Source organism: Bombyx mandarina, chromosome 21 (assembly GCF_030267445.1).
Source record: "Bombyx mandarina strain Sakado chromosome 21, ASM3026744v2".
In the NCBI taxonomy this organism is placed as follows: domain Eukaryota; kingdom Metazoa; phylum Arthropoda; class Insecta; order Lepidoptera; family Bombycidae; genus Bombyx; species Bombyx mandarina.
Genome location: NC_143227.1, coordinates 11,878,593 through 11,902,711, shown reverse-complemented (window position 1 = coordinate 11,902,711; position 24,119 = coordinate 11,878,593). Strand labels below are relative to the sequence as shown.

Here is a 24,119-nt window from a genome sequence, read left to right as displayed (position 1 = left end):
GTGACAATTCCAATGTGATCTATGCGAACTGATATTACCTTAAAATACGGAATCAAAATTTAAAATTCATAAAAACGGACATAAAAATCTCAAACGCCGGGCATCCCTCAATGTATGTACACTGAGGAATAAAGAGCCCTCGTCACGTCGCGTATCCGAAAGCAAAACTATTGCAACAACTGAATATTTAATGGAATAAATTGCATTTCTTCGTTTATGTTAGTGCGCGGACGGTGGCGCGACGTCAAGTGGAAAAATATGTATAAATTATTCGATTGCAGAATGATAATTTTAGCATTTTTATTACAGGAAGGAGAACCGCTTATAAATTCCATAGCAAAGCATCATTTCACTCGACCGAGCTTTACTTATAAATTTCACGTATTGGAGTGTAACATGTTTTGGCTCTCCGCTTATGAGCAAAAGGAAATGAGAACAGATCTGCCGATTTACAATAATTAGACTAAACAAATTTCAACTTACATGAAAAACATTAATATTACATTACATTACAAACGTTAGTAAGGTATTGCATAGCTTTTATCGCGGGCTTTGAGCGTGGCGACCGAATCAAGGAATTCCGTAACGAAAATAAAACCTAACACCCCCACTCCGCCTACCATGTAGCTCGCGTTCAACATATTTACACGTTGCGGTTGTGTAGTGTTCGTGAATAAGCGCGCGGCGTGACGTCGCACTGCATGCGCGTTATGAAAAGTCTAGCCGTCTCTCTTGCGCGCGGTCTAGGATATGAGTGTGAAGGGGACAGTTTGCTTTTGTTATTTTATTATTGTTTTAATATTAAATTGTTATTGTCTAATTATAATTGCATAAGTTGATAAAAAATGCTATGCAATAGCTTTACCGCGGCAGTCCCCGAGTGCCACACGTTTTTTTATTTTATTTAGTTATTACACTTCATGTAAATATAAATGTTAGACTTAATAGTTCACCGTTACTTAGACATTACATAAGCATTAGCCTAAGGCATTCTCTCCCAGTCATCCAAAGGTAAATGTATAGTAAATAATGGTAGGTGCATTGAAATTTACATTAAATTACAAATAAATACCATAGAAAAGTGCTCTCGCAGAAAAATCGTAAAGCATTTTGAATATTTCGCGTGAAATATAAAAATCACCTCCGTGCATCCGATGTTGTTCATTTTAATACAGTCGAAGCGTTCCACGGTCATAGCTCCGTAACTGAAAATGTGTGTGTACCATTTATGTATCCTATCTAGAATTTTCTGTGCTCAGTTTTAGCGAAATATGAAGGCTTTGAATACTAAAGCAGGAAATGACGTCAACTAAAGCTAAAATTCTCGTTGAAAGCACAGACGAACAGCGTACCGGGGCTTATAGAAAATATTATAACATGCACATAAACTCCCTTCAGGTCATCCAATTCCATTTCTGTAGGATAACCCGCGGTCCATCGTGATACGTGAGGAATATCGACCTACAAGATGGCTTAAATTTAGAAGCGTCAGAACACTTCTTCGATAAGCGGCGCGACACAATAACCCTATTATCGTGGCCGTGGACGGGGCAACGCAAGCCCGTAACATGTTTACTATAATACATTCACCACCACCGCCATACCACAATTGCTACCGGGCATTGGTGGTAGAAGAGCCAGTGCGGGAGGTAACCACCACCCTGACTATATCGGCCGCGAGGCAGTCATGCGTTTCAAGGGTGAGGGGTTATTCAATATAACCCCAAAGTAGATTGTGATATCCGATAGCCTCTTAACACCGGGAGTCTCTAGCGTTCATTAAAATAAACCAATAAAAAACACAAGGACTTATAAAAATAAAATTCCAATATGTTTTAATAATGTATTTATTCTTCGTAAACAGTCTTATAATCGAGCGATCAGTTTACACAATACGTACATAAACTCCGTAAACAGTAATCCAATTTGGCTGAGTACTAAGCGAATTTCTTTTACAAGAACTAATGATTACGATCGTTGTTTCTGTAAGGGATTTACAATTTATAACATCGTTAAATAATTACTTACAGTTTATATATTTACACGAAATTGAAACATTGTAATTGAATTACGTTCCTTTTTAAGCATTTGTTTTGTGTCTGACGTCGAAAAAGGTGTACAGACCGCGCCGATAATGTCCGTTCATCGTATTTGAGAGAGAGAAAGCACAATCGGCTCTGTAGAGCGCCGTCTCTGTCTTTCATTTGTACGGCGTTTCCCTCTCACAATCGAAGCTAGCCGCTACTATTGATTCTCACATTTTTTAGTACGATAACCGTTTTTTGTTGAGCTTGTCATACGCACGTCATTTTTACGCTTATGTGAAAAAAAATAATGCGGTTACGTGACTCTGAATCTTTATTTAAATTAGCTTAGCGAGTTATTCGTAAATGAAATTTTTAGATCTGAATTCGCCGAAAATGTACATTAAATGCTTTATTTTGATCAATAGTTGTTTTTATTTTCACACTAACTTGTGATTAATTGACTCATTAATAGCACTTTTGTATTTCAATGATTGTAATTTAACAAGAAACATTTGAATGTATGTAACGTCAGACACAAAAGTTTAAAACAACAAAGACAATATTATTTACATCTTAAAATCACTACGTAAACATATATAAATACGTGAACAAACATAACGTGCACAAAAATATCCTGTTTGAATGGAGGAAGTTGGATGTATCTCCTTTAGCTGCTTCCGTTAGACCTGTTAAAAGAAAATAAATTAAATTAAAAAAAAACAAAATTTAAATTCGAGAAATCATAGTAAAATATGATACACTCAATCTGAATATCTCTGATCCTCACTTGTTTTAGTCATACTAAGAACCATTATAAAAATGTACTATTGCAGGATATGCTAGTTTCAAGGATAAATAATTATAATTTTTGGTACCTATTAGAGGAATATTTTGTAAGCAATTTGTATTTTTAATTAAACTTTTAAAACTTCACAAACTGCCGCTCTAATATTACGACATTTACAATTCACAACATACGACGATTTTTAAGGTATGATTGCTTCTAAGCCATGGTTCAGAGTTTGGGACCCGAAAAATATAGTACACGCAGGTATGTGTGCGTTAAATCACGACAATTACTGATGTGCCCACAATCAGAGAGGGTTTTTTTATTGCTTATATGGGTGGACGAGCTCACAGCCCACCTAGTGTTAAGAGGTTACTGGTGCCCATAGACATCTACAACGTAAATGCGCCGACCACCTTGAGATATAAGTTCTAAGATCTCAGTATAGTTACAACGGCTGCCCTAACCTTCAGAACGAAACGCATTACTCCTTCACGGCAGAAATAGGCTGGGCGGTGGTACGAACCCGCGCGGACTCACAAAAGGTCCTACCACCAGTATATATAGCTTTTATCTATTGCTTCTGGATATTTGACAATTTTAATCCGTATTAATCACAATTTGAAAAGACTTTTATCTCTAATTGAAAAAAAAAACCTTCCATTCGTATAATCCCAATCTGATGCAATATGCAAATAAAACAGAGACATTCCTTCGAAACTACTTTCATTACTGTGCACAAGCGAGCTACCTTGAAGAAAATTTTACGTGGAGTTCAATAATGGAACTTGCGAACTATGGAGAGCAGCTATCAAGGCTATAATAAGCAAGGATTCTACATGACCACGACTTTTCTGACAAGAGTAACCGACTATGATGATGATGATGAGTTCAATACCATGAGTTGAATGTCCAGTTGGAGTTAGGATTGTGCTTTTTTAGTGTGAACTTCTATAAAATATGGTGTCTCAAGATGTGTGGCGCGGGTTCCCATTAAAACAAAAGCCCCATTAACAATATGGTGCCAAGGAAGTAATTTCCTCAACCCGTAAACATTTTTTTTATGCTAACAAGTTCTGATTCTCAGTTTTTACGGTACAATGACTGCCCCATCCTTCAAGCCGAAACGCATTACTGCTTCACGGCAGAAATAGGCAAAGCGGTTGTACTTACCCGTGCGGGGTCAAACTCCCTAAAACCAGTAAGATAAAGCATAAATACAGGTTTATGAACTGTAAAAGTAATCATTAAAATCAGAACAAAACGGTAAAATGAATTTGTATCGGCAGGATCACTGCAATGCAGCTGTATTGGAGAGGTGAGCTGTGAATTCTCGTTCCGGTCAGACTTGTAAGAGTCGGGAGTTTCGGTGTGTGCATTATGCAGGCTTTCACTACACCGATTTTATTCAATCTGCGCTCTGGCTGAATTCCTTTTTTTTTTATTTTTACTAGTGGTAGGACCACTTGTGAGTCCGCGCGGATAGATACCACCGCCCTGCCTATTTCTGCCGTGAAGCAGTAATGCGTTTCGGTTTGAAGGGTGGGGCAGCCGTTGTAACTATGCTGAGACTTTAGAACTTGTATCTCAAGGTGGGTGGCGCGTCTACGTTGTCATCTACATCTACAACGTAAATGCCGCCGACCACCTTGAGATATGAGTTCTAAGGTTACAACAGCTGCCCCAACCTTCATACCGAAACGCATTACTGCTTCACGGCTGAAATAGGCAGGGCAGTGTTACCTACCCGTGCGGATTTACAAGAGGTCCTACCACATACGAATGGTTTTGGCTCATAAAATTAATCTTAAATACCTAAAGTTTTCGTTGAAATTTGTTTGAAAAAATAAAATAAATATTCACATGTACTACCGTCATAAGTAGGTAGCGGTTTAACAGATTTGATAGTTGTCAACAATTATATAAACTTAAACTAAATGAATAATACATTTTAACATCTAATTCATGAAGTTCAATAATAATAAAAGAAACGTATTTTAAATATTAATTTGATAGTGAAAATGTTGATTGAACAAAGCGAATGAATTTGTTAGTTAACTTCGTACCGTTATAAAGAAAATTGAAGTTTCATTGAACAACTCCCACTCAATTACAGTTTTGTTGAAGATAACCTAATATTATTTGCATTTTCGTAAACTACAGATATTTATTTGTTTTTAACAGTTTGAAACAGATTGATTATCATTTTCGTAGATACAGAAGTCTACTGCACTACCAAGACAATTTCTTCCCTATTTCTGCCGGAAAGACAGGCATAAGTTTGATCTAAAATGGAGGAGAGGTCATCTAGCACCAATGGCTGAAGTTTGATGTTTATAGACTCCAGAAACCATTTAGCAATCAGATAAAATTTAAGTAAATGCGGTTAGCCTGGTATGGACATGTGACGTGTAGAGAGAAGATGCATGTGACTAGGAGATGTACGGAAATGGTAGAAGGGAAAGAGGTCGACCGAAGAAGACATGGATGGAGTGTGAATGACGATGTGAGAGAAAGAGGAGTGTTGAGATGACGACTGATAGAAGAGAATGGAAGACAAAAATTAGCTGTGCTGATCCACCTAGGGGGATAAGGTAGAGAAAAAGAAGAAGATAAAGTTTAAATACCTTTAACAAACCTATAGCAAACATAGCTAAATACAGCTGCCGTATCAAGTGTTTTTATAATATATGTATAATCATTTAACTCTGCAATGCATCTTATTACTTGTCGAAATTTGTGAAGCCACAAGAAAACGAGCGAAGGCTACACAGAAAAGATTTAAAATATTCATACCTCCCGCAACGCTGATTTGATTGAAGTCCTCCTGGTACGAGTTCAGTTTTATTTCTGTAAATTAATAATTAATTGTTAATCATGTATAGTTGATTTTAAGACGAGATTTAATTTTGTAAAAGACTTATATTTATGTAGTACTCTTTACTGCATAAGTTGTAGTAGTGGACAATACAAGACTTCTGCGAGTGCATCATCTGCCAGAAGGCGTCACAGGGATCGCTCAGCTCTTTTGATGCCAAGCCACCGTTGTGAGGCCCTCATCTGAATATAAATCTCATGCGAATCTAGACCTTTTATTTTTAAGTACTTAAATCTTCTTTCCCCTGTGCCCCTTTCGAGTGTTTTTCTAGCGGTCCATCAAAATGGAATTTGGTTGGTTAATTTCACTGAACAAATAAGCACTGAAGAATTGCTTTTTTTAAATTATAATCTATTCATTAATATCATCGTATTAAAATGGTAATATTAAAATGTAATATTTTATATTATTTTTTTGTACACACAGCTGTTAGAAAAAACACGAAAATAAAGATACAGAGTACAAGGGCACTAAATTGAATTCTAAAATCATTATCAAAGAAAACAAAGTCATAGATTTATTTCAATGCTAAAAATCTTACCTTTGTCGTTCTGCACAAAGTCATAAGCCCTCCGTTTTCCCCGAAACGTAATTCCTATCACAGTCTCACCTGATTGGGATTTAGCAGTTCCATAAAATATTAATTAAACAATATTTCACATAAAACTCACCATACAATCTAAGAGTCCCTTCGCTTTTGCCGAGAGAATTCGTGCTGACACAGTTGTACGTCCCGATGTCATTTCTAGAGAACTGTCTAATTGTCAGCCACATGGATACTTTATAGGACGCCTTCTCTTCTCTTATGGTGTATTTAGGCCTATCAAGAAACAAAAAATCAATATCATTATCAATATATCTATACTTACTAATATTATAAAGAGGAAAGATTTGTTTGTTTGTTTGTATTGAATAGGCTCCGAAACTACTGAACCGATTTGAAAAATTCTTTCAATGTTTGGAAGCTACATTATTCCAGAGTGACATAGGCTATAATCTTTTTTGAAAAAAATTTGGGATCCTTACTAAAACTCCAATAATGTAATCCAAGGTTTAAATAAATAACCTAAAATATTTTTTACGTCGCGTGCTCTGCGAAAACTATTAATGATAGAATAAAATAATCTACTAAGACTTTGTAGAACACGTTATTACTTACAAAAAGTGTCGCACAGCATATGTCTAACTATTATAGTTGTGCCGCAATAACTGTACTTTTACTTAAAAAAATAAAACAGCGTCAAATAACGTTGAAAAATTTGTTAAAGACCCGAGCGGAGCCGGAGCGGGCCGCTAGTTATTAATATAGTTGTATTAGTTGCTCCCAATCCCCCCGGTGTTAAATCACTACTGTAGTCCTTAGACATCACAATATGAATGCTGTTATCTCTCCTGTGACCACAAATTTAAAGTTTGATTTATATTTATCAGTGTTTGAAACGGCGTTCCTGAATTTTGTCCCAAAGCAAATTATTATTTGGGTTAACACAATCATATATTATCACTATCCCCCTATTTTGTACAAAGGGATGTAGGTAGATTGTAGATAAACCCACGAGCGTAATGCTGGTAACGCGGTTGCCTGATTTCGTAGAAACCTCAGTACGAGGTATGAGCTCGAAGACCTAGAATCTTGGAATAGCCGATCCATCCCCATCGAACCCCATCCGCTAAATCGAAAAGAGTAAATACACAAATATTTACCGGCAATCAATATCGTGTCAAACATTAACTAGTCTTAGTAAATTATAAGGTAGATATAGTCCCTATCCGTCTGCAAACAAGGGTTCCAATTGTATTCGCTTATCTCTAGCATTTCCTATAGCTATAGACAGATCATATGAGCAATAGCTCTGCTTAATTGAGAACAAACTGGAAAAGAGATTGAAAACTAACATTTCGGATATTTTCTTACCCATCTAAGAGCATTTCTCCCCTGTTCTTGATCCAATAATTGATTGTATTAGGATAGGCCTCCACGTAGCACTTGAGTTTGACGTCAGTGCCTAGTGGTGCACCTAATAACTGGTTTGGCACTTTTACGGTTGGCGCGACTGTTGGCAAATGAAAAAATTAACCTATTGGGAAGAATAGGGTCATTAAACTATTATAGATAGGCTCGGAAAATATAACCTACTAGCTGTACTCGTCCGCTTCGCTGGGCATTTAAAATTAACATTATTATATCCCACCGCCACAAAGATTCTCATCATTACCGCAACTGGTATAGGGCGTCCAACACTCATATAAGTATTAGCCTATCCATTAAGTACATGTATTTTCTATATGGATACCAAGTTTCAAGTCAATTGGATGCATGGTTCAGTAGTTATAACGGAACATCCGTGAAAACCACTGTAGATTTATATATTAGTATAGATATGAAAGAATAGGGACATTAAACTATTATAGATAGGCTAGGATAGGATTTAAATTAGGCTTGAGTTTGTTGAGAAATTGACTAATACATTAACAACGAAAACAGAATAATCCATGCAAATTTTCGTGAATAGCGCACTCGTGACTATATTAAAATCGCGTGACGTCATAACTTTTTGACTGCCATCTATGACGGAAAAGTTGGAATTTCCAAATGAAAAATGACTCGTTCATTTTTCTTTATATCCATCTTACAACTTTACGAAACACGTATTCTTTCGTTACAGAGCGACGGCTTCAGGTCGAATGAGTTGGTGAAATTATTTTAGTCTTTTGTATTATTTGTTGTCTAAATTTTAAGTTAAACCAACAGTTTCACTCTGTCTCTACACAATGCTATATCAAACTATATTTTGTGTCTTTCCATTATGATTGAAAGTAAAAGACATAGCGCATTGTCACTATTTTTAGGTTACCGGCTTTTACTAAATAATAGTTGATCGATAACGCCTTCGCGGCGTCACAGCAGTGGGAGGATATATATCGTGTCCTTTCTAATTATTAGCGCAGGATATGTCCAAAACAGGTTAACGGGATCCTTCGTCAAACTTGACATTTGATCGTGTTTACGCGGGTTTTTTGGGGGTTCAACGATTTCGTATGTCGTTATAAATTTTACTATCATCACATTTAGAATCATAAAGTTTTATTATAGTAGTTGTATATTTGTATTTTGCTATTATGCAGATATTATCATATTTAGAATCAAAACGTTCAACTGAAGCAGTCGTGCCTAAGGTTTTCTTTATTTTTTATATATTTATTTATAACTTTATATACTAGACAGTATAAAGGCGGACTTAATGCCATAGGCATTCTCTGACAGTCTACCTTAGGGGAGTGCAGAGATGAACCTTGGTAGGTGTAGTGTGATAGTGATATTACTTAAACATAATAATATGTGTATATATAACACACATAATATGTATAGATACAAATACTCGTACTTATTTAAATACATATACATAAATACATACATATATATATATAAAGAAATATCAATTAGATGACTCTTTACTGATAGGGAAACCTCGTCCTATCTTTCTTGTAGTAAATAAACTATGTTTTTCATTTTGAAGGGCGGAACAGATATTTTACAATAAAATTGACATGAAATCCTCACGTTCCTGTTACGGCCAGGTAACGTTCAAACTCCTACACCGATCGATTGCAATAAAATAGTTTAATGGCTTCAGCTTTGAAATAGTTTTAAAGTTAGTCTCCTTAGAAAGTATTTTGTTTTTTTCTACAGGTCACGTACAGTTGACTAGCAGTGTGATCCTCTTGCTGACCGCTGGAGGCACGTCATTTGAAGCTATGCAGAGGAAAGCGCCCATCTGACGTCGATCCACGCGCCACAAAGGTAAAGAACTACCCACGTAGTTCTCAACTGTAGAGAGATAGATTATTAAGGAAATGTCTAAAAGAAAAAAAAAACAATTAAGATTTCGTCCCCAATGAAAGACCTGATAGAAACTGAGGTACGAAGTGGAGTGAGCCACAAAATCCCCTCGTCGATCGCGTTAGCTATGACTGGTTTCTGCAGGGCATAGATCCTCATCGGGTCTCCGTGTGGTTTATTACGCGAATGATGTGTAGCACGTTTGCCAAGGGGATGGAATACCCCGAGTATTTTTCCACTGCAGGCATTAAAATTTCGTTTAAAATCCACGATTTAATCTATTTTAATACAGTGATACTGAAAAATTATCTCTTCAAAAGACACATTTAACCAACTAGGAAAAGGGAAAACAACTTTTGGGGTTTATTACCTTTTTTGTCACTATATTGCAAAATTTTGAATATTTTCCAGATTTCGTGGCTTACAATACGCAAAAATAAAACCGAAGCAAAAGTCATGTAGTTAGAAATTGACACCCTAACGAATTTAATATCCCAATACACTAAACGGTACCGAAATCGTTCTCCTCAAAATCTGTAAGTGAATATTAAATTTCTAACTCAATAATTTAACGGTGGCGTCCAATTAAAATTTGGCTTCGTTTCGTTAAGTACAAAGTTCTTGTTTGTAGACGAACGAGTTGGTTTCGCGGTATTTACCTTTTAAATCCATTTTAAACGCTTTATCATCATTGATTTGCCCAAAAATTTAATCAACAATGCCATGATATTGAAAATACTATTTTCAAAAATCATTTATTACGATTATTATATTTTAATAATTCACTTGAAATAAATCTGCAGAATAAATTTAAACAAGATAAAATTGTGTATTATGATGTGATTTATTCACACGTAATTTTTTTTGTAGTTTCTTGATTGTCCACATCTTCAAAATTGTCGTGCGACTTTTTAATAAGATTTTTCGGAAGAACGAATTGTGAGACTTGAAAATGAGATACATAATCTAACACAATCTTGAAATTCCTCCACTAAACACACACTTCAACCGTACGAATAACCTAATATTATCGTTCAGTTTAATATTAATTCTTAATCTAATTCAGTGAGGTTGGGTCTCCGCTGGGAGTCGTCACTGGTAATGTGGCTCGGTCAATTTGCAAGCAACACCTGCGGCATAGATCTGCATACGGTCAACCGGATTAACTCAGAACAATTCGTAAGAACATGTTATTGAGGCATTTAAGAGGTATTTTAGAATCGCCGTATTTGAAGGAAATGACTAATAATATTTAAAACTTTATAGTTTAAGCGGTGAGATAGCTGATACATAATACAATTGAGATTTGGACTTTATCTCTCGGTGTAGTAGTCACTCTGCTATTCCTAAGGCTCTCAACCGTATGTCTTCATCGTGACCTGAAATATTTCGTTCACATAGCACGCAAACACCTTAATAACCCGGTTCATCTGGACTCGACCCAAGACTCATCGTTACCGATAAAATAAAAAGCCAAGAGGACAAATCCCAAAACGGTGGTTTGACCAGGTGATTCAGTAGCTCGAAATGCCGATGAATTGAAGCTCTTCACCGGGTAAACGATATGAAGACGTGGAGAGAAACAGTGTGAAAACTACAGATGAGTCACGATTCTCAATAATAAGAGAAGACACTGAGATGAGGAACCTTAAAGTGCAAAAAGCATATGCATTCTATGAAGAAAATTAAATAAAATGCTTTGAAGTATTGTCAGTTTTCTAATGGCTTTTTTTCAATCGAGAATATTTTTTTTAATTTTACTGTAAACCTTGACACGCTACTGCCAACGTCCACGGGGATCGTAAGCACTTTATGTCAGGTAGCGTTGAGGTTGTGCTGCCCTAATCACGGTCCTAAAATGTGGATTCGATAGAAGGTCGATGTCAATATCTTTTTTAAACAAAATTAATGTTTGCGGTGTACTTTATTTTGTGTCGTATTGGTCTTTGTGGCACTTGTGGTAGGACCTCTTGGGAGTCCGCACGGGTAGGTACCACCACCCCGCCTATTTCCGCCGTGAAGCAGTAATGCGTTTCGGTTCGAAGGGTGGGGTAGCCGTTGTAACTATACCTGAGATCTTAGAACTTATATCTCGAGGTGGGTGGCGCATTTACGTTGTAGATGTCTGTGGGCTCCAGTTACCACTTAACACCAGGTGGGCTGTGAGCTCGTCCATCCATCTAAGCAATAAAAAAATAAAAAAATACTTATTGCCCTGGAGTTAGTTAGATATTTTTGAGCCTGAGATCGTTAATTTGTTCGTGTCAAATGCCATTTTATCTTCAAAATATTACGACTACAAATATTACCTAAACAAGAATAAGTATTAATGTCTTGATAACAGGCTATTTAAAAGTTAAGAAGTTAAATGAATGTAAATTAGTTAAGTCAACTAATAGCTCTAAGTAGACGAGCTTACAGGCCATCTGCTGCCACTCACCTTGAAACATAAAGTCAGAGACTCAATTTTATTTCACTGTGACTCTCTTAACCTTCAAACATAAATGCTTGAACGCTTTCTAAAAATGCGTGAAATTTTTACATTCGCATGTGGACGCTAATAACCTTACCTTTGTCAAAATCCCTCGACATGGGTTTCTTAAGCAGAATAGGTTCGTGGTCTTCCCTTCTCCACGTTATTTTGGGTGGGGGATGACCTGTCGCTTTGCAGGTCAATGTGGCATTCTCCAACTCCTGCACTGAGACATCGCCTGATGCATCATCACTGATGATATCTGGTGGAACTATAGACAAAACAGTAAAGGCTTTAGTGAATCAAATTAAATTGGATGTGTAATTTAATTTTTATTGTTCTTTTTTACGTATAAAGGTTGACAAAAACAACTTTTAGCTACTTTGTATGCAAAAAAATATTTAAATGCACTCCACATCTTTTAACCTGTAGTAGATATAACTAGATGTAAGACCTGGTACTCATTAAAGTCCTTGGACACCAAAGTTAATAATCTGCATTCTCCTTGAGACATACCATTGAAGCCAGTAAATCCGTTATAAGTTTAATGATAATTTCACGACCACTGTATAAGTTTTCTTGCACCAACCTATAGTGGTACGGCATATAGTTCTAATACTACTGGTGTTAAAGGAGATAGAAAGTATAAAATTTAATAACGTTCATTTGAGAGGGAAGAAAGTTCACAGTGCGTTTCCAGAGATCATTTTTGCCACGTACCATCCGGCTTTGGAATGAGCTCCCTTCCACGGTGTCCCTAAGCGATATGACATGTACTTCTTCAAACGCGGCTTGCGGAGAATATTATGCGCTAGCCAGCGGCTTGGCTCTGCTCCTGGCATTGCTGACGTCCATGAGCGACGGTAACCACTTACCATCAGGTGGTCCGTATGCTCATCTGCCTGCTGGGGCAATAAAAAATAAGATGCGATAGTTGGATAATATAATGAAGTTTCTCACTCTGCAGTTTCTCGACACGCTTCGAAAAGTACTAACAATTTTAAAAGATTTTACAAGATCCAAATATTCCCTAAGGAGAACAAGTTAATCCCGTGTGCGGTACGCGAGGCTGGTGGAATTAAAAAAAAAACTCGAACTCTAACGGTGAAGATTGTTGGCGCTTATCCAACACCTGTGATCCTCATATCGTGAAGATGAAACCCGAAGCAAAACAAAGTGCTTCAAGAACTATTAGTTGGTAATATTATGCACAAAGAAAGGCCAGTAACTAAAATCTAACAGAGAACAATATTCAAATTTCAACGACCGTGAAAACATGCGTGGTGAAACTTATGAGAATTCGACACTAAACGTAAGCGCCGTCCTAATTATGTCTATGACACCGATGAAATACGAAGATATCGATCACAACACACGAATAATAATCGTATTAATTGCAAAAAATGAAACATTGAAATAATTTAAATGGTTTAATGGCTCTATCTCATAGATATTATACGGTGAATGGTGCCAAAAGGATTCAGTCATGAGATCAATGTCGCAATAATAATCGCATTATGTGACGGTAGTCCCATTTTGTAAACAGGAATGCATGATTCCTACACGACTAAAATAGGCGGAATGACGATACCTAATTAAACAGGCTTGTGCACGCCATGTCACTAATAATTAGAAAAATAAAAGACAGTTTTACGGGTCTTTATTGCACTCTTTCATCATCAAAACTAATGAGTATTCGGAATAAATGTAAATAAATCTTAAAATTATTAAATCAATCGCGTGGTTAAGCTTTAAATAATTTCAAACACATAAAACAACTTTAGATCTGCAAGGGTCAGAGGCCTCTGACGCAGAAACCAGACAATCACAAATTAAGGTCACTACTGCTGCTGCTAGGATGTTCTAGTTAATTAAAAAGTCTCTGTGTACCCAAGAACTAGTATCTGACGTATTACACAGCACCCATATCATTAATACTCAGTCAACAAATTCAAAAAGGATAAATATGAGCCTCGCAAATCAAAGAGTATCACTGGGCCCAGTCGCTGATTGAACTAGTACCAACCAAAAAATTACTTAAGACACTAATATCATAAAAAATATGGCCACAAATTCCCCTTTTGATTATTATTATTTATACTATTTAAATGACAAGAACAGCTCATACATAAATTCTTCTTCTTTTTCTCCACCTTATCCCATTAGGTGGGATCGGCAGAGCTAATTTTTCTCATCCATTCTCTTCTATCATCCGTCATCTCAACACTCACTCCTCTATCTCTCATATCGTCATTCACACACTCCATCCATGTCTTCTTCGGTCGACCTCTTTCCCCTCTACCTTGCACTACCATTTCCGTACATCTCCTAAATAAATAACTAAATAGCTATATAATGAAATAACCATATAGCTCATAAATAACTAAAAACAAATAATTTTAAAATTAAACGCCGAGATGTAATCGAACCGATTTTTAAACGAGCTTCTCAAATAATTTCGATTCGATATGAAAAACAAATACAAATTATTATTAATGCATGGATTTCAAATTCCCAAGAGCCAAACGCTTTCCATAAAATGAGGGTTTTTCCTTCACCTTAAGAATAATTTATTCGAGTACGAAGTTCTTTTTGTTTTTTTTAACTAAAACTTTATAGCTAATGTATGGGAGATCGGGAGGGACGGAAAATTCAAAAACTCTCCTTTGGACTAATGAGAGTTAATTAATAAGTTTTACGTTATTTTTATTAACGATTCAAGATTGATAATTTTGGAATTTCAATTTATATTTTTGCTGTATATAATATGGTATATGATGGGTGAAATCTCCATTGTACGGAACAAATCCTGATTTCCTTCAGAATGGATTCTGTCACTGTTTTATTTCAGAAATTTGCTCAATAACGCATATTGCTAGGCTATTTATAGTGTATAATTTTTTCCTGAGTGTGCATTTCTTCCTTATTTCTTGTGTGTAACATTTGAGCCACGTACATAATATATTTGCATCAACCGAAATTTGCATAGGGCCCGTCATGCCTTACGCGAGTGAGGTGTTTGCTTGCACATAGGCACCTTCCAATTCCTACAATCTCGTTTTTGCAGATTAGCCGTTGGAGCTCCGTGGTTCGTGAAGAACGTCGACTTACACGACGACTTGGACCTCGAATTGATCCAAAAATACATGAAGTCCGCGTCAGAACGTTACTTCGATAAAGCAATGCGTCATGATAATCGCCTTATCGTTGTCGCCGCTGACTACTCCCCGAATCCTCACTCACCGTCGTCGCCCTAGATACATCCCTACGGATCCATCAGATCCTTGCATTAGACGCCTTCCGCTCTGACACTAGGAGTAGAGACCCCGGTAACCGAACTCTTTGCTGAGTTCGACGTGCAATCTAACCTAAACATGAGCCCGTTGAGTTTCTCGCCGGATCTTCTCAGCGGGTCGCGATTCCGATTCCGTAGTAGATTCATTCGCGATGCAGCTTCTCTAGAGTTGTTAGATCTTCCTTGGAGGCGCTCGGGTAGCTGTTCCCGCCTGTAGCAAATCCCGCCCCTTTTGGCTGAGCCCTTGCTTGCCCATCTGTCCTTGTGAAACTGGAATGGTCTCCGGGCCACCAGTAAATCCTCAATCATAAAAAAACCTCGTCCACTAATCTAGGCAATAAAAAGGAGTATGTCGAGCATCTTATCCCATTTTCGCAAATGAATTTTTGCAACCACGCATCTTATAGAAGATGACCGAAAGACTATAACCATCTAAAATTTTCTATCTTAAAAGCCTTGTGTACAAGTACACGACATCGTATCAAAAGATCTTCCGAATAAAAGAAGAAAAAACAGAAATACTTCAAAACGTTTACAAGACGGTGGAATAAAAACAAACAGCTATAAAGCCGTAACTGAATTTAAATGTTAAATGCAAATGTAGGCTCCGACGGAACGTTTAGAGGGGCGAAAAGTTTCTTATTACGAACGAAAGAATGATAAATCAGGTGTATGAACTTAAGAAAAACCTTACCTTTCCTTTTTTAAGGAAGCTAGTTTCCGTGTGGTGTCAAATATTTTAGGGCCGGGTATTTATAGAGAGGGACAACGAAAATATACTTTTCTCCTACAACAGATACATAACTAGATTTTGTCGAAAAATATCACTTTAGAGGGTTATCATGCGTTGACTCATAATTGAAGTCCTTAAATTAAATACAACATGGTAGTACAGTGCTTCAACGACAGGATAGCTAGGTAATTTTGATGCGAGGTATCAAGTAGTATGAATTGGTGATCGGTTTGGTGGGTTATTAATCATTTAAGATCCGCGACAACGCACAAAAGTACGACACTGGAATAACTGGTAGTAACTCTTCGGGCTCTCCTAAAAAGTCAATTGGACTCTCATAAATTCCTACTATTTAACTGATAGGATTTATATCACATCATCCATCATCTACGGCTTTGTTTTTAACTGAAGTAAAATCGTTGATTACGATGAGATTTTTCATTGATTTCAAAATAAATTTTAATTCGTTTCGTCTTTTGCCTATGCAATTAACAAATCATCACCCACATTTTTTCCTTATTTAATAGCTGGTAGCGTAAGGGGCTATTCCAGCTACCAGGTGTTCATCCATAGTGGCCACAGTTTATGGCCTCCTCTAAATATTTGACATAAGTTGGCGAAATATTTGGTAAGGTCAGCTTGTTCGGTCTGCGTTCTCAAATTTTGGTTTAGGCCATGGTTTAGGCCATGGCAATAATAAAGGCGATGATGTTTACTTATTAAATCATGTTACAAGGTGAGTGGCATTTTTGTTGTTCCGGTAACTACTTAACACCAGATGGGCCGTGATTTCGAACACCAACTACTTCATTCATTCAAAGGACTTTGGCGATTTCTTATAGCCCACTTGTAGCAAAGCAGTCAGTCACTAGGGCCCATAGGCACAGATTACAGCGCGAATCTAAAATTCCTGTAATCATCACGGTGTCACTAATGAGATGTAAACGATGCCTTTCATTTCATTTTTTCTCTCTTAAAATATCTCCTTCGTGAATATCCATTTCGCGAAATACCCTCAAGACTTACGACGTTAATTAAACTCGTTTTAAGGAATTAATATTTTAATATTGTTTCCCGAAATGTGTCCGCGTCGCGGCGTTTTGGGAATATTTATAATTTTGATATCATTTTATGGGAATGGTTTTATTTTTTAATATTTCTGTGGCGGGTAGCCATCATACAACGCAAGATATTTGACAAATGCCTGAATCTCGCTCACGACATTTTCAAGACAAGCTTGCATATACCTATATACAAGTTCCGAACAACGACATTCAGACCGTCGGTCTACCGAGCAATATCACCCACTCGATGGAAGATCTTTTCCTCCGTCATCAAGAACTTTGGCTACCACAATTCCCGCATTCTCGCAGATAAAACAAAGTCATCAACAGTCATCCCACATTTCTATCATTATTAGGTTTCGTATTGCGAATTTTTTTTTGGCTTTGTCACGGTCACTAGCTTTGACTGACAAAAGGTCGAAGTCTCTGACCTTCCCATCCTTCAAAATAGAACGCTGGACTGCTTTGCGCGGATATCGGCAACACGATACCTGTTGGTGCGGTCTTACAAGATACCTTACAGCAAATCTAATTACGCTGTATTTTTGCTTTTCATGCCATAGTGCTTGATTTAGTACTTCTTGTAAAAAGAAGGAAATTTTCGCAAAGCTTTAAGTTCTAGCATAGTCGCATCTTTAAATTTTGTGACGTACGCGAACAAACAAACAGACAGAGAATGATTTTATGTTACACATTTTATGTTCATTATTGTTATTAAGTTACCTATCTCCTTTCTATTCAGATTCAGAGCAATAAGTCTGCATTGAGGCATCTGCGTCGTGTGTGCTTTTTTTTTTTTTTTCGGGCCGGGAGCCGAACCTCCTACGAGGTCCCCGCGTCGGGGTATGTGAGACTCAACGATCTGCAGGTGTTGAGAGCAGATCGCGGGCCCAAGGATTTTAGGGCCTACCCACTAAACGACTCCCCTGCACTCTTACACCCGACGTCCGATCTCCGTCCGGGGTCAGAACCCGTTCAGAGTAGGGGGGTTCCCGCGGTCAACACTACAACCAGACACGCGGCGCCACCCCGAGGACGCCCGACCGACGGGTCGTCGAGGCGATAGTCGACGACCAACGACGTCAGTCTCCGCGGTACGGCGGCCCTACCAGGCCGCCCGGGCGGTGCCGCTGGTCTTCCGGGATACCCCGCTAGGCCAGAACCAGCCTGCCGGGTCGGAACGCGATACACCGCCGACCGGGTTGCTCTTCAACAGTATGTTCGGCGACGACAACGACGACGAAAATGCGAAAATGCGGACCGCATCGCAGTCCGCAGCCGCCGACGCGCCGTCCCGTCCTCCTGGGTGCTACATTAACAAATGGTAGTTTGAAAAGTAAATAAATACGCAAACCGACATAACAATTTATTTTCTTGTTGATACTGGTCAGGTTATTAGAGAGAAGTTAAAAAATTACTGTATTGCTATCGGTCCTTGATGCTTATGCAAATGTTGAAGTTAATCGGACGTCTTGACGTCCGTGAAAATGACGTTCAAAGATTGTATTACATACAAACATAGACACATACATATACCAGGGCATTAAAGACGTATTAAAAATTCCAAATCTTTCATAATAACGTAACTCGTTTATCATTTCTTGACATAATATTTCTGGAATTTCCAAATACCATTCTGATCTGTTCATCTCGGAAGATGGCGGCTCGTGGGTTCCAGCTTTGGCCGCAAACTGAGTGAAGTCGCTCCATTTTTACGAAAGGATAGACTTCAAATAGTTTTTGAGACGGCATTGTTAGTAGATAGCAAAGAATTGTGAATTATCTTAATTTTTCTCGCAAAATATATTTGCATTTAACAACAAGTTGCAGCACAAGCTGCTGGTAGGTACCTTAAACTTTCTGAATGAGGTAGCTCATCAATTCAGTCTTCGATCTTATGTCGTATTTGAAAACCATAATTGTAACCAGGTTCTAGGTCACTCCTTATTCTCTATGTATAAAAATGAATTGCTGCTCGTTAGTCTCGCTAAAACTCGAGAACGGCCGGACCGATTTGGCTAATTTTGGTCTTGAATTATTTGTGGAAGTCCAGAGAAAGTTTAAAAGGTAGATAAATATAAAAATGCTCGGAATTAAATAAAAATAACAATTTTCCGGACGCATTCCTTTTGTTTGTTTTAAGTTTATTTTATACAAAAGCTTAGGATTTTTATTTATCGATTGAGGCACTACGAAGTCTGCCGGGTCAGCTAGTTTTAATAAAAATAAGATTTCGACATCACGCCCCAGAGTGGATAGTGGCTCTGACATCGTGATGTCTATGGACCACTCAACATAAAACTGTTTACGAGCCCTTCTGTTCAGCTTCCATTACAAAAAAGAACATTCCCGAAGAAAAGTACGATATTTTCAAACGCAAAATTTTTGATGTCACCACCGTATTTCAGATTTATATTCAGAAAACTCGCATCATACGAGAATTACACGGCTCCCAAATTTAAAGGCCACATTTATTTTGGATACATAAAAGATTCTCACACACTAATAGTGAAGCATGGTAACAAACGCCAATCATGACGACAGGGATCCGGCAACGTTTGATCAATGATCCATTGACAGGTTTTATACGTTTGAGGGGATCACGTCTATCAATCATGCGGGATTTAACTCAACGAGAGCGACGGCGGTGTTGCTCAATAAAAAACCATTGCGGAAATTCTGAATTTTTTGTAGTGTAAGTTCATATTTAAAATATAGTGCGTTAAACAATACGTGTTTAATTGAAACAGGATGCTTGATATATTTTCATTGTTGCAGTTTCCAGTTAAATTTGTTACGCGTGGGTATTAGATCTATACTAATATTATAAAGAGGAAAGATTTGTTTGTTTATTTGTTTCGAATAGGCTCCGAAACTACTGGACCGATTTGAAAAAATATTTTTCCATTAGAAGCCGACATTGTCCCTGATGAACATAGGCTACTTTTTTTTAATTTTTTTTTTTTTTAGTTTCATGTGTGTTTTAATGTTTCCGAAGCAAAGCGAGGGCGTGTCGCTAGTTTTAATTATAAAGTGAATAATTCAAAAGCAATGAAATTTAATGTATTTTTTTAATTATTAATTTATACTTTTATTCGGAAAATTTACTCAGCATTTCAAAATCTGTGATTGCAAAGTAAATTTTAATTGAAAGCTTCATTTGATTTTTGTATAACAAAACAATTAATTGTACACTAAATATAATCAACAACATATTTACTAACGAGTATTTCTTAATCATTTTTCAATTCAGATTCTTTGCATTCTCAGAACTGATTTCTTAGAGTAAATTCATTTTTTAAATCGTTTCCTGGTAACTCCGGCAAGTGTTAAGCCTTCATTGACAGATTGATGCCATAGAAGGGTTTTCAAATTGCTTTATTTTTGGAATATTTTATATAGAGTAAATTGCGTTTCAGAATTCACGTTAAAATGTTCTTACATCTAAAGGAATTAATTTAGTTTCTTATTTAGGAAATAATATTAACGAAATATGGAACGCTCGCCTCAAAATGTTAAATTGAAGTTGTTACTAAACAACTAATCTATACATATAAATAAAATTGGAGTGTCTGTTTGTAATATTTAAATAACCGCTTTTACTACATGCATATGAATATATATACGGTACATACACCAAAATAACATTTTTTACAATTTTTGTCTGTCTGTCTGTTTGTTCCGGCTAATCTCTGGAACGGCTGGACCGATTTTGACGGGACTTTCACTGACAGGTAGCTGATGATATAAGGAGTAACTTAGGCTACTTTTTTTAGACTAGCTTCACCCCGTGGTGTCACCCGCGGTACGACAATAACCGCAGGTAACATCGCGGGACTCAACTATCAATAATAAAATTTAACGTTTCCGAAGCGAAGCGAGGGCGGGTCTCTAGTATTAAATATGTACATACAATTCAGTAAAAGACCTGGAAATTTTCATCGAAATCGATGAAGCCGATTCGCGGAGTTTATAAGGACCGTGCATATAATTATGTTTATGGTAATATATACTAGCGGGAGGCGCCTTGCCAATGAGAACTAGTCACAGACTTTACTTAATTTTATTTTGTATATCTTTACAAATAAATAAAATTTTTAAAGTGACAAATAACACTTGGTGTAGGTAGGGTCCAAAAAAAAACCATAATTAATTAATATAATTAACGTAATATTGTCTGTCTGTTTGTTCCGGCTAATCTCTGGAACGGCTGGACCGATTTCGAAGTCCGCTGATGATATAAGGAGTAACTTAGGCTACTTTTTTAGACTAGCTTCGCCCCGCGGCATCACCCGCGGTACGAAAATAACATCGCGGGATTCAGCTAGTCGTTCATATAATTTGCATACGGATGGGCGAGAATCTATATATTAATACGTGAAACAAAAACTTTGTATCCCTTTTTACGAAAATTGCGCGGACGGAAGAGTATGAAATTTTCCACACTTATAGAGAATATAGAGAAAAAGTGCACAATGCTAATATTTTTTTTAAAATAAAGCATAAAAGATACATTAAGTCAATAAAGAAAACATTATACACACTACATACCATGTATTTGACGCACACACGCATGCATATTATTTATTGTCAAACTTTTGGTCTTGACGTCTGTGGTCAAATTGAGAGGGCCTTTCCAGTTTCATCAGGATAGGTGGGCGAGCAACGGCCCAGCGACTGGTGGTAGAACGTCTTGTGAATCGGCATGGGTAGGTACCACCAATCTGCCCGTTTCTGCCGTGAAGCAGTAATGCGTTACGGTTTGAAGGGTGGAGCAGCCGTTGTTGTAAAGTAAAAATTGAGACCTTAGAACTATTATCTCAAATTTGGTGGCCAGAGGTCTATGGCCTCCGGTATCCACTTAACATTAGGTGGGCCGTGAGCTCGCCTTCCCACCTAACCGATAAATAAAAAAAAACGTGAACGCACAATATTAGCGGGTTCGTTTCTAAAATAAAAATACACAACTATCCTTTTTATAAATGGAAGTACTCCTTAACCTTAGCTACGGAACGATCGGTACCTACCCCGGATTAGCATCACGCTAACATCGCATGACAACGAGCACGCTTCTTGCCACATAGACAAGGAAACCTCACACACCCTATTTGTTTTTATAGACGAGTGGTCAAATCCACTATGGACGCATCAAGGACTATGCAACGTGACCTATATGTTGATATTCCAACAACCTAAGCATAGATTTAATGTAGGATCAACTCTGTCATTGCTCGCTGCAAAAAGAATTTTTCTAACTTACAAGTCGCCAGCATTAAAGGTTTATGCAACAGCTTCTCAGGCTAAAGCACTCGCTTTAGTATTTTTTTATTGGTGAATTGGGCTTGAAAGCTCACGGGTCGTTGGTGAATGGTCTCTAGGACGTTGTATTCCAATGCGCGCCCACAATATCCTCATTATCCTTGAAACCATAATCCGTATTAAAATCTAACTCAATGTGGTCGTAATCAAGTTTTTTTTTATTGCTTAGATGGGTGGAAGAGTTCACAACTCACCCGTTGTTAAGTGATTACGGGGGCCCATAGACATCTATAACGTAAAAGCCGCCACCCACCTTGGATATGAGTTCTAACGTCTCAGTATAGTTACAACGGCTGCCCCACCCTTCAAGCCCAAACGAATTACTGCTTCACGGCTGAAATAGGCGGAGTGGTGATACCTACCAGTGCGGATTCACAAGAAGTCCTACCACCAGTAATAATTTTTCGCCAATAATAATTTTTCGGGTTTCATTTTTATTGCCTTCACCGTGGCAGTCAATCGTGAACATTTGTTAAGTACGTACTAGAGGTCCCGCAGTAGTCGAAATTCGACTATAATTAATTGGAATTGTAAGTTTGTACACTATTATGACTGTATTTTGTACTTCTATAATCACTAATTTCGCCAAGACTACACTATAAAAATATTAACAAAGACAAACAATATTTAATCTATTCTCAATTTGACAACAGACGTCAAGAACAAAAGTTTGACAATAAATAGTATGCATGCGTGTGTGCGTCAAATACATGGTATGTAGTGTGTGTAATATTTTCTTTATTGATTTAATGTATCTTTTATGCATTATTTTAAAAAAATATTAGCATTGTGCACTTCTTCTCTATATTCTCTATAAGTGTGGAAAATTTCATACTCCTCCGTCCGCGCAATTTTCGTAAAAAGGGATACAAAGTTTTTGCTTCACGTATTAATATATAGATAGATTGTATTGTATGTAAGTGGCCACTAGTCCCGCCAAACTAATTCACGAATGCTAAACTGTAATAGGTCGTTTCAAAATGACAGAAGCCTATTTCATGACGCGTCACAAAAAAAAAAAAACGGAGCAACCACGAAATATAAAAAGTTTAGCAATTTTCTCTTTATTCGCGTCGACGTTTTGCATGTCTCGAGCGGCGAATGTCCCGCTTCCCATTCCAATTTCGAACTTGTTCAATGATAATCGAAAAGCACAACTTCACTTGCTTTGTAAATCTGTTGAGTTCTTTTTTTTTTTTTTGAGTAGGCGGCGACTCCTGAAAAACTTTTGATAAATAATAAATCCGTCTCGAATTTTAAATTATTTAAATGTTAAATTATCTATAAATAATAAAAAAGGTTATTAATTAATCTATCTTCTATATATATATATATAAATGAATTGCTGTTCGTTAGTCTCGCTAAAACTCGAGAGCGGCTGGACCGATTTAGCTTATTTTGGTCTTGAGTTATTTATGGAAGCCCAGAGAAGGTTTAAAAGGTAAATAAATATGAAAATGCTCGGAATTAAATAAAAATAACAATTTTGTTTTTCCTTTGATGTGTCCCCCATCGGACGGATTCCTTTTGTTTGTTTTAAGTTTATTCTATACAAAAGTTTAGGTCTTTTATTTATCGATTGAGGCACTACGAAATCTGCCAGGTCAGCTAGTTTTTAATAAAATCGTTTTTAGGAAAACTAAGCTATTGAGCGTGCATGATATTCCTGGTAATATAATATAATAGCTGGTAAGGACTTGTA

The 24,119-nt window shown here is 37.1% G+C and overlaps 1 protein-coding gene across 3 annotated transcripts in view; it reads right to left on the bottom strand.

Moving 5' to 3' along the window:
* Positions 1 to 1,829: 1,829 nt before the first annotated feature.
* LOC114240958 (limbic system-associated membrane protein) overlaps positions 1,830 to 24,119 on the bottom strand; it is a 65,859-nt gene continuing 43,569 nt past the window's right edge. For all 3 annotated transcript variants that reach the window (XM_089736448.1, XM_028171655.2, XM_089736447.1), the window contains exons 5-10: positions 12,104 to 12,277; positions 9,393 to 9,521; positions 7,608 to 7,746; positions 6,364 to 6,512; positions 5,611 to 5,664; positions 1,830 to 2,713 (exon numbers count right to left, since the gene is read on the bottom strand). In XM_089736448.1, the coding sequence (XP_089592574.1) occupies positions 2,610 to 2,713; positions 5,611 to 5,664; positions 6,364 to 6,512; positions 7,608 to 7,746; positions 9,393 to 9,521; positions 12,104 to 12,277 (749 nt within the window). In that variant the 3' untranslated portion in view covers positions 1,830 to 2,609. The remainder of the gene's footprint in view (positions 2,714 to 5,610; positions 5,665 to 6,363; positions 6,513 to 7,607; positions 7,747 to 9,392; positions 9,522 to 12,103; positions 12,278 to 24,119) is intronic.